The sequence below is a fragment of the Geospiza fortis genome, unplaced genomic scaffold (assembly GCF_000277835.1).
Source record: "Geospiza fortis unplaced genomic scaffold, GeoFor_1.0 scaffold424, whole genome shotgun sequence".
Classification (NCBI taxonomy): domain Eukaryota; kingdom Metazoa; phylum Chordata; class Aves; order Passeriformes; family Thraupidae; genus Geospiza; species Geospiza fortis.
Genome location: NW_005054354.1, coordinates 1,123,361 through 1,134,906, shown reverse-complemented (window position 1 = coordinate 1,134,906; position 11,546 = coordinate 1,123,361). Strand labels below are relative to the sequence as shown.

Sequence of the window (11,546 nt, the reverse complement as noted above, 5' to 3'; positions counted from 1 at the left end):
GTCATTGAAGAAAAAAGTCTTACCCAGTGATCCAGAACTGGACAGCTCAAATTCCTTAGAGGCACCTTTGAAAAGAGACACATACATCCAAATTTGCATGCAAGAAGGAAGCATCTGTTCCCTGAGCCATTACTAATGTTTCAATTTCTGCTGCAGGAAGTACCACACTCACTTGCTGCAGTTTGATGGACAAGGTGGCTGGCGTTTCGAGCAGCTGGACACCGCTATCCGTTTGACACTGAGTGAGGAAAAACAGAGACTGGAATCCCAGCTTGCAGGAATTCCTAAAATGCAGCAGAGACTCAATGAACTGTGTAAAATCCTGGGAGAAGATTCAGTGCTTAAAACAATGGACAAAGAAGAATAAATAATTTATGGTTTATGTTTTTAAAAGTATTTTTTTAGTTAAAAGCATTACAAATTCAGCCATTATCCTTTGCATGCATTGTGACAGAGGCTTAGAGCATAGCAAAACACAGCCAGCAGAAAATAATGCTCTGAATGCTATGTAAGACTTCAGTGTTTTAGTATTAGGGAGGAAAGTGGTTGAACTGTGAAAAGAAAATAAGCAAGTGCACAGAGTATAAGATTAGTCATTAAAGCTTATGTTAATTCCTAGTGAAAGCCCAATTCACTGCAAGAAACGACCAACACTCTTAGGTTTTATAGATGAATTTTTGCCTGAGACTTGGCCTGCAGAATGTGCTCTTGTACCGGTCACTGTGTGCGTATGACGTGCCTGCTACGCAGAGCAGCCGGGCATGACACTCAGGCATGGAGCACAGCAGGGGCACTGTCTGGGTGAGTGTGCAGATGCATGCAAAAATCTCATTTGGGTATAAGAAACATTCTCTCAGCCCATGTAAAACAAGATTTCTGTTCTACTACTGAATAGTATACATGCCTTTACCTGCATTTCCATAGGAAATAATGTAATAGGCTGACCAGAAGACAACTGTCTGAGCAAGCCACTGCCCTCATGACAGAGAAGCAGGGACAGAGCTAAACATGTAATATACTTGTGCTTTATGCCATTACATAGCTTCAGAGGCTCTCTGCCCTTCATGATACATCAGTTCCTCCAGGGGATTATTTATGTCCCTTACTCAGTAACCTCTGGTGGTGTGGATGGAGCACTGGGCCTGGCATCAAGTGACTTAGTTTTGGCTTGACTAAATCATTCATCTTCTCTATGGGTCCAATCCAGCTGGCATCCATGTCTGACCCAGTTCCTCCATTGGCATAGTCACAGTATAGACACTTGTTTGTTCCATGAGACACTTTGTGGTGGGAAGGGCTGTAGGAGAAGGAAATGGCAGTTTCTAACAATATGCTGAATTCTCAAGCATGGCTGTCCTGCCAAATGAAATGCTCAGCACTTACAAAGGTCTGTGATAAGTTAGAGTATTTGGTAACCACTAATGAATATACCTGCCATATTTTGGTGGAGTTGCTGAACATTGCCCTCCCTGTGAGCAAATGCACTGGGTAACAGCCTGCTTTCAGATGCACTCACTGATTGTCCCATCAGCTTTTCAGTTCAGGTCCCCAGTCAGTCAGAAGCTGCTTTAACAGAGCTGCCTGAGACAGTGCTGGCCTGAGTGCCTTGCTGAATGCAAAAGCTGGAGAATTAGGAATAAAGATATGAATGTATTTAGGAGGTCCTGTTCTCTCTGAGTCCAAGTGCACAGCAAAGGGGCAGCTCAGGAGTGAAGATCAGAGGGGGAAGAACCTTTGCAGATGGGCAAATGAGCCTTAGCCAAGATGTAGCAATCCTGAAGTTTGTTGGGTTTTTTTTTTTTCCCTAGAAATGTGTGATTCCTTAGAAGATTTCTGTCTGTTGTTCTTAATCTGAGAGAGGCAGTTCATAAACTGCTAAGAGCTGTTTGGAGAGGGGAAATATTTTAGCAGATTTGCTGAGTATTCCTTCTCAGTGTGCTCAGCTCACTGCTTGGTATGGCATTTGCACCAGAAAATGGAGCAGGTCTGCTCCCTTCAGTGTCTGTAGCTTGAATGTAACCCTGTAATTTACCCTGGTGACAAAAGTTGGTTCCTTTCATTAGTTTTTTTCTGTAGAGCCCCCTGAGACATCTCACTGATATAGAAAGGAATGCTCCTAGGAACTTTTGAAAAGGCTGAAAAATTAAGGTTCAAGATAATAAGAAGTTGTATCGTAAAGCACAGATGGAGGTCACTGCAGGGGTGGCTGATACATGTATGCATTTTAACTTGCAAATGTCTGTGCTTGTCCCTCTCCCTCAAGGTGAGCTTTCCCCTTTCTCATCTTCAAAGCAAAATTCATAACTGCTAAGGAAAAAAAGAAGTCAGCCAAGAATCTGTTCTCAGTGAGCATAACCGAGATGAGTGATGAGTGTAAAAGCTTGCAGGTTTCTGATTGATGTTTCTCTAAGATGAGATGAATCAGGGCACACCATGCACACCATTCCCCTTGTCCCACCTGCAGTGCATCCTGCTAGCACAAGGCAGCCCCAAAGCCACCTTTCCACAAGCCTTTCCCAAGCCGGGACCTGAGGTGGAGGAAGGGGCATTGCTGTTCCCCACCTCTCCATTAAGCACTTTAACATGTGGCTGGGAGCTAAACCAGGGTTATCCACTCCCTGAATGAGTGGGATACTGAAAGGTGCTGAAGAATTGGCCCAGTTTGGCACAGCTCCAGATATCCCACCAAAGCTCTGCCCCTGTGTTTGACTTGCTGGGAGCCATTAAAGGCAGCACCTGAAATCTGCTGTATGCCTTAGAGATCAAAGCTGGATATCCCTCATAGCACAAAACAAATCTCTTCTGAGGAAACCATGTTTAGTAGAAGAAAGTTTGTTTGCTGTTTTTTTTTTCTTAAATGAGATTATACATAAAACATATGAAATTTATATATGTTACTGAAATTCTGATGTTATGAACTTTAATGTTACGAAATTTTGATGAAAACTGAAATCAGACCTGGATCAGTCTAATAGTATTTTCTTTGAAGTTCAACATTTATTTCTTGGATCCAGTAATAGACAACCATTCTCATTCAGCTGTATGGTGTAAAATACTCCAGCATCTCACTCAGCTATTTGTGCTCCAGTAGGCATGGCAAGAACATTAGAGGCCACTATGAGAAGAAACACTTCTCTAAACAGGAACTTCCTGAGTGATACCTAGCTGGTTTTAGAAGGAATTTCTCTACTAGGGCCTCGTTATATTTCAAGTTAGTTTTGTGGCAGGAAGAGAAGCTGCCCTGGAGGTATTTTCTGCAAACTTTCTGTGTTGTTCCAAGGGCTAGTTGAGACTGGAGTCTCCGTTTCTGTTTCTGGAGAGTTTTACATGGCATAGTCCAGCTCATTTTGTGCTGCTTTGGGCCCAGCCTAGCAGAGGTGCATGTTCCCTGCTCAGGAATGGCTCATGGAGAACTGTTCTGGAGCCAGGGCATGGGGGACACATGGCCCTGGCCATGCAAGAGGGTCAGAGTGGGACAGGATACCTTGGTGGAAGCTTTCTTGTGGTGCAATGAGAGCTGCTTATGAATGTTCATTCCCTTTTTGGTGTTGAGGAGCTGTGGCTCTCCAGGAGGCTGAGGCCATGACTTTTTAGCCTCCTTTCTGCCTGTCATACCTATCTGAAGCTAGCCAGACCCTGTCATGGTGTCTGTGCATTCAGGGCTGGGTGCTGCCCAGTGCTGAGCGCACCCAGCCCTGTGAGCACCCTCTCACTCCCCTGGGCTCAGGGCACACTGGATTGCCTGGGGCTGTTTGCACCTAGAAGTCTGTTTGCACAGGTGATGGGCAAAATTATTACCTGCTTCAGGCAGGTAGTATCTGTACTACAAAAATATGAGTTCTTCAGTGGAGTGTGTGTAGATAATGCAGAGTGTTTTTGCAAGAATGTTCAGAATGAAAGGACACAACTTCTGTGCATGGAATTTCACTATTTTAACCTGGGAGGACTTTGTTTTTACTTAGTTTTGGGGTCAGACTCATTCCTGGTTTGGACTTGGAAGTCCTCCTTCTGCAGGGACAGAAAACCTCCCATGTATGTTTAAAGGAATTTTTCAAAAGCAGTGGCATTTGTGTTTGAGTAGGGAATGAAGGACTGGGTATTAAATGGGATATTTTAGAGAAAATTATATCTTAAAGCAAATGAACACATCTACAGTCCACTCAAACTTATGAATGGTGATAATGCATGTCAAAGTCAAATTTCTGAGCCAATCATATAAAGAAATCCCCCTACTGAGCTGTTCATGAAGCTTAGGAGAACTGAACTGTTAATCAAATGTGTCTTTGTTTTGTTTATGTTTGATATTAATGCCTTTTAAGAGCAGACAATTTATAAAGCAATAAAATATGCTTTACAGTTGTAATTTATTCCAATCTGAAATAAAACATGTTGCATTTACTTTCAGTTTACAGTGTTCCTTATGAGTCATTCACAAAGCAGTCAGGACCTGCCTGCATGTGCTCTGGGAGTCCTTTCCCAACCCTTGTTTCTGTGATGGAGCAGGAAAGCTGGGGTGGATGCTGTGCATTTTCAAGTTAAAACAAGTATTTCATTCCTAGGTCAGGCTGGCATCAAAGGCTGCTGTGAGGTTTCTCATTTTTTGTGCCATCCACTTCGGTGTGTACCTGATTGATGACAGGAAGGTGACAAGAGCTGCCACCCCTTGCTGGGGCTTTTACACCAAGCAGTGAGCCAGAGGACCCTGTCAGCAGTGCAGCATCAGCAGCAGCATCACTCCCAAAGGTTGTTAGGGTTTTTGTAAGACACAGTTCTGCACAGAGCATCAGCCACAAATAATCAACAAGCAAGAGCTCACAATGGCCTAGCAGAAGAGGCAGTTTTTCCTTAGGGAGTGTGAGGGCAATGGTTGGCTCCTTAGCAGCCTTGACCCAGAGCTGGTTTGTGTCCAGCCCCTTTCCAGCTGTGAGGTACTCTGTGGTACAGGACCTGGATTGTGCAGTGGAAGAGCCAGTGGAGATGGTGGTCACTTGAGAATTAGATTCTTAAGGATGACTGGAGTCCAGTCCCCTGTGCCTCCCTTGCAGCCACTGCACCCATTCAGAGGGAGAGCGCTGGCACAGTGAAGTCCAGGACATGAGCAATGAGAAATTCATTTCTGGGGGTCTCTGGGCAGGCTGTAGGGCCAGGCTGGGGCTGATGCATCAAACTGTGGTAGTGGAAAAGGTGAGCTGAAAGCTGAGGTTGCACTTCAGTTTCACCTTTTTTGACAAGAAATGCTTTGGTGCCCGCTCCTTGGAGAGCAGTCCTGCTTTCTGATCAGAAGCACTGGTGCCATGGGTTTGATGTGAAGTGTCAAAGTCCTGAGCCTCTGCCCAAGGGTTAGGTATCCCCAGAAGAGAGGGAACAGCAAGGCTTGCATCATGGGAGCTAAAAGGACTCAGGAAATATTCAGGGCAAAGGTGTTCAAAGACTTCCCACAGGTGAAATTTTCTATTAGGTGGGGAATATCTGGAAGAACTTCTTAACACTGTCTCTGTATTATTTCTGATTATAGCACATTCTGCTGCACCTGCTTTGTATTTTTTAAATTAGTGTCTTTAACCTAATGTGATACCATCTCTGAGAGCATAACAGTGACTTTTAAAAAATACTGCACTGACTCAGTGCAAGTCTGATGTGTCTGAACAATCTGGTTTTAACCAGGTAATTAAAAAAGGGAGAAAGAGATTGTGATGGTGGCTGATGCAGGGCTGAGGAGCCAGCTGGGTCCTGGGGCTGGGCTCCCAGTAAACACCAGGCTGGGATGAGCTCTGGGAAAAAAAACAGTCCAGAAGAGTCAATGGGAGGAGCCAGATGTTAGAAAAAGAGAATAATGAAACCTGTCTTGGAAATAAAGCAATTGTGAAATAGTACATTAATTTTCTTTTGTTGTCATCAAACATACAAAGGTGTCTCTGACAGAGCATTTCTAGGATAACACAAAAATCCAAACCCACTCATTTATTGATCAACTCTAGCCTGAAAAAAAATTGTTATAAAAGTAATTTAGATTGAAATGTCTTTGAAAGAGAGTTCATATTTGTTGGATTTTAGAGTTTCATTTCAAATAGATCAGATTCATAATGGTTTTTATAAAAACTTGAGTCTTTGGGAATTAGGATTCTTACCTAAATAATATGATATTGAAGCAAACTCAATCTATTTAATATTTACAGCAACAAAAAAAAAATGCATTCAGTAATTCCAATATTCTTGTTCTCAGTTAAAATGTTCTCTTCAATTGTAGCCACAGTGTGCTATAAATACATCAAGTTTATGAGATACTTCTTTATCCGTTGGTGTTTGCTGTGCTGGTGTGTTTGGAGATCTCTATCTTTATTACATGTGTTGTACTGAGTCTTCCTTCCCACCCTTTTGTCCCATTTTCTGTCCCTGCTGGGATGGATGCAGCACTGAGACATCTGGGGCGGTGCCTCTGATGGCAAGTGCTGGAAGAGAGGCAGTGAGGGGGGTCCTGTCTAATATATCTGCTTTTTTTATAGATCCAAACATTTGAGGAAAAGTCTCAAGGAGTAGTGTCTGCACAACTAAAATGCAGCAGCTGGCAATGTCCTAAAGCAAGGTACTGAGGTGCAGCAGCTGGTAGTGGTAAAGCTGGGTTCTGCTGGATGTACACTCGCAGGAACAGGGCACTCCTGCACTGAGCAAACTCTTCCCAGCATCCCTTTATGCCTGAAAAGCCAGGTTGATTTAAAACTTACACAGCTCATTCTTGTGGAAAACAAATAATACTCTTTTAATCCTAGCCCTCAGTTTTCATCAGAAACACACAATTGCCTTTTTATAGTGTCCTTTGGAGTATTTCTAGGAAACCCGCACATATAATCTGTTCTTAAATAACAGCATGCCTTGTCTGAGCTCTGCTATTCAACCAAAATCCCTTTATAAGCAGTATAAAATGGCAGCCACAGAAGGAAAATTCTGAAAATTGCCATATCCTTTCTGGTGCAAAATGAGCATACAAGGAGGTGCTGTTGCAGTCTCTTGCTGGCCTATTTTTGTGCTGTAATCATGTTACAGAGAATTCAACTCCTGTCTAATTGCCAATGTTCCCTTATGTATGTGCCATGTGGCTCATTGCTGAGCATCAGAGGATGAGGACTCTGTTTATTAGAGTCTGGCTTAAATTATTATGGGTGAAAAAAAGAGTGAATAATGTATTTCACACCAAGATGAAAGTGGAGGCAAGGTAATCCAGCCTGGGAGAATGACTGCACTTCCTTTGAAAGGACTTCTTTCCAGGGATTTCTGAAAGTAGGTTCAATTCCTCTTTCAAGTCATGGGCTGAAAACTGCTTCTGTCTGGCAGAGGATTTAATTAACAACCAGGAAAAAAAAACCAAACCAAAAAACCAACCAGTGCCAACATCAGTTTTAAAGGTATTAAAAAGTATTTGTTTCTAAAAAATGAGCCTGGTAGATCTTCCTGTAATTGATCTGATGTGGTACTGTCAATTTCCTGAGACCCTCTCCCCTGCTCTGACACTGGGCAAGGATGGAGCTGTTCTGGTGAGAGCTGGGACACCACCAAGGTGCTCCTCTGCTTCTCTGAGTACCTCTGGGAAAACAGAGCTTACTGCACTGGCATGGGCCCCAAACTTTCCAACCTCTTCCCCTCCAAAAAAGGATTATTGCCAAAAAAATCTTCGCACTCTCTAGACTTTCACTCCTATTTTGCCTGTCCAAATTTCCAGGGCAGTTTGGAGTTCTCAAGGGCATCTTAGAGACAAACCAGATGGGCCCAAATAATGTTCTTACCTAGGACATAGCTTAAGGCTGTATCACTAAATACCTGCCTAGTCTGCTGTGAGTGTAAGGCCATGTTCAAAGCGTTTTGGTTCAGTTTGTTTAAAGCTGTGCTTCAAGATGTGTGTTTACTTTGCTAATTCAGAGCCTTATGCTGCTGCAAGAGACATAAATGAGATGCAGAAGCTGGAAGAATTCAGACTCTAATGAAGCCAGGACAGGTTTTACTCCAATGGGTGCTGGGGTGCTCCAGCAGAAGGTCCCTGTTTGGCACAGGGTGCTGTTTGATGGCATCTATGGCTTGTGTTGAGTGGTGCCAAATCCATCCCTCCTGGCCAGCAGGAAAGTGGGAACTCCTGTGCTGCTGGAGTCAGGAGACTGCAGCACCCTAGGCTGTCATGGACAACACAGCCACCCTGCTGAGCTCTGCTGCTCAGAGAGCTTGGGAGGAAAGCACTGAAGACCTGGAGCCATGAAGGACGAGTCTCTCCTGCTCTTTTCCTGCACTTGTTGGGAGCAAGTACAGACAGACCTGAGCTGCCCCTCCCCAGCACCCATGAAAGCACATTTCAGTCAGCATTGCCCACCCTGAAAGGCACTCACTCCTTCCCTCAGGAAAGGAGCTGCCCTGCCTCACCCAGTGCCAGGCAGAACACCATGCTGGGCTGCCTGCAGCCCAGAGCACGGCCAGCAGACCTCTGCTGTCTGCACCCACCTGCCCAAACAGGTCTCAGACTGGCTACAATCTATTTGGGCTTGTGCCTTAATCCTATCTGACTGTCACAATCTTTTCAAGGCTTTTTTGATTCCTTGTGGGTAGAGGGAGAAGAGGCACAGCTACACGCTCTCCTGAAGAATGAGGCGTGTGTGAGCAGAAACTATTTGCTTTGTTGCCCTTGAAGATGAGTCCTCACCCACAGTGGCTCAGGTGAGAACTCTGCTGCGTGCCATGGAGAACTTTCAGGCTGAGAGTTTTGCCAGAAATGCACTCTGTGAGCATTCAAGAATACTCCAGACCTGGGAGAGTTCTTCATCTTCTGTCTTACTTCTTTAGCTCAACCAGATGGTGTTGCAGCTGACTGAGCACCAGATTCAGACACAAATAACCAAGCTCTTGTGTATTGTCTCTTTTTCATGTTTCCTGTTCCACATGTAATGCTAAGGCCCAGGAAAGCTGTTTGGAAAGTGCTGCTAGAGCTCCAGTCTTGTGGGCTTCTGGCAGGAATGAAATGTGATGCTGAGTTGAACACCACGTTGAGCAGTGGAGCCAAATTTGTTGCTGGTGAACACAGAGCATGTCAGGGAAACTAAACAAAGCAAATGTTTGAACTTTGAAGCTCAGAGTCACCAGTCAGCAGGCACTCAGCTGTTCTAAAAAGGTTTCCTTAATGACCCTGATTAGATTATTAGAGAGGAACTTGAAAGAGGCCACGTTGCTGCTGAGTTTGCAGACTCCTATCAGCACAGCATTGCCAATCCAGGCTTGCTTCCTTTGCAGTAATTTCCTGTAAAGAAATTACTATCACTATTGATAGTGAGTGAGTTCCAGTGATGACACGTGCAACCCCTTTTGCCATTAGTGGGCTAAGAAATTGTCATTACTTTCAGGCATAATACATAAAATAGTGACTGGATTCATGGCCCTTAACATTGTGAAGGCACTTAACAGTTTTGATTGTGAATATAATTTTCAGATGCTTAGTTGCTCTTAGGAGTGACTGACTATGCAATACACTGCATATTTAATTGGTGAGATTTTAAGTCAAAATTATTCACAAATCCTAAATTCCTTCCCAAATTCTTTTCCCCACAGTTTGCACACTACATTACTTCATTGCAGCAGCACTGCTGTGGGCAAGGCTCAGTAACCACGACATTTCCCAAGAGTTTCATGACTTTATCTCTTCCAGGCTGACATTTTCCTAGCTGAATACTCATCTGCCACACTTAGGAAGCCTGCAGTGAGGATGATGTAAGATTTGCAGGTGCAAATCAAAGATGAATTGAATTTGGACTTTAGTTACTCCTTGTTGAGTAGGACTGACATGACTGATAAGCTGAGGGGGGAAAAAAAATGGTAAAAGAATGAAACACATCGAAGTTTCCTTCCAGTCAATTCCAGCACTCAAACTGGTGCCGTCTGCCTGTACAGAAACCAGCTGTAGTAGGCTGGGAAGAACTCTCATGTTGCCTAGGGCAGAGCTTTGATCAAACAACCTCAGCTTGTCTCTCACAAAGCTTTCCTAATGCACCTGATATGGGATCCTGCCTGAGATAATGAATCATGGTGCATTTAAAAGAAAGTAAAGGATTAATGTTGTCTCTGCCTCTAATCCACACCAGCACCTTGCTCATTCCTCCAGTCTGCAGAGTGGTGGGACAGCAACCAGTCCTGGGCTGAGCACCCATGAATGTAGGTCACTGCCATCTGAGAGGCAGAATCAATACTTCGGGGTACATTGCTCCCTCTAGCTTATGAGTCTAATGGAAGAGGCAGGAGAACTAAAATTAATTTTTAAACAGCCTGACTGGAGGGCAAAATCATCTTAATTAAATCTCATGCACTCTTCCTCTGATCCAGCAGGCAGATGGTGTGTCCCTCCTGCACTTTGAAGAGGTTAGCCCAGAAGAGCTTCTAGGGAGAGCAGATCTGAGGCTGTCAGAGCTCCCTTTCAGACAGGTTTCTGCTGCAGAGATCGCTGACACTGGCTGTCTGTTGACAGACCACAGAGTTTGAAGACAAGAGACAGAGGGACATGCTCCCAACTCTGGGCTTCCAAGGTGAAATAAGGGGAGGTCATGTGTTTTGGAAATTGGAAATTTTGGAATTTTAGTTTTTTTCCTCTTGTGCTTCTGTTTATTCATGGAGTTTTGAGTACAACTGTTTACACCCTGGTACATCTTTCTCAAGAGGAGGTGCTGATGAAGGTCCCAGAACAGGGAGCTGCCACACAGCACAGGCAGTACCTACCCAGCACACATCCACAGCATTGCTTTGCATTTGGCCTTACCTGTGGTTCATATTTCTGGGCTTTATTCTCTGGCTGTGAAACCAAAAATAAGTTCCTTTTTTTAAAAAAAAAGATGTATATGTGTCCTTTATTTACCTCCACAGAACTGGAATTCCCAGGGCAGGGTGAAGCCCAGCTCTTAGGAGATCTGTGATAAAAAGGGTGAGAATTTGCTTTGCTGAGAAAACAGGTGAGTTCCTCTGATCTGTTCTTAAGCATTTGTGCTGTTCTGGAAGCAGAGCTGCCAGCCTGGCTTCCCCAAACACCATGTCCTTCTGGCCCCAGTGAAGGTGTGGGGCTGAGGCCAGCAGCATCCCGGGGTGTCCTGCAGGGCTCCTGGATTGAGGGCACTTCCAGTGCACCCTGCTGCTCTGCCCAGGCCCTGCATGGGGGAAGTGACTGGGGAAGGAGGAAACACCACTCCTATCTCACACTGATGGGCTGAGGTTAAAGGCTCAGCAAGGGCAGCTGCTCTTCAGTGGAGCAAAAAGCCAGCAGTGGGATGGAGGAAAGGGAAAGCTGGGCAAGAGGGAAGCCAGGGAATGCTTCCCCTCTGGGGCAGTAGAACTTTCTTTTGAAGACTAGAAGCAACTCATCTTTGAAGTCTGTTTCAAACTGAGTACATAAGAGCTCTGAGGGTGTTCACATAACAGAGATGCCTGGCAGTAGTTCCAGGGATTGTGCAAGGGCTGCCATGAAGTCAACCAAGAAAGAGATGAAGGAGCCACTCCCCAGCCAGAGCAGTGGGGTGGAACTGCCAGCCAGGGAC

General features: G+C 44.6%; 2 protein-coding genes across 2 annotated transcripts in view; both read left to right on the top strand.

Moving 5' to 3' along the window:
- ABCD2 (ATP binding cassette subfamily D member 2) overlaps positions 1-4,404 on the top strand; it is a 43,358-nt gene extending 38,954 nt beyond the window's left edge. The window contains exon 11 of the mRNA XM_031059013.1: positions 157-4,404. Within this exon, the coding sequence (XP_030914873.1) occupies positions 157-367 (211 nt within the window). The 3' untranslated portion in view covers positions 368-4,404. The remainder of the gene's footprint in view (positions 1-156) is intronic.
- The window catches only part of KIF21A (kinesin family member 21A), a 114,416-nt gene continuing 103,600 nt past the window's right edge, over positions 731-11,546 (top strand). The window contains 1 exon segment of the mRNA XM_031059012.1: positions 731-801. Within this exon segment, the coding sequence (XP_030914872.1) occupies positions 731-801 (71 nt within the window).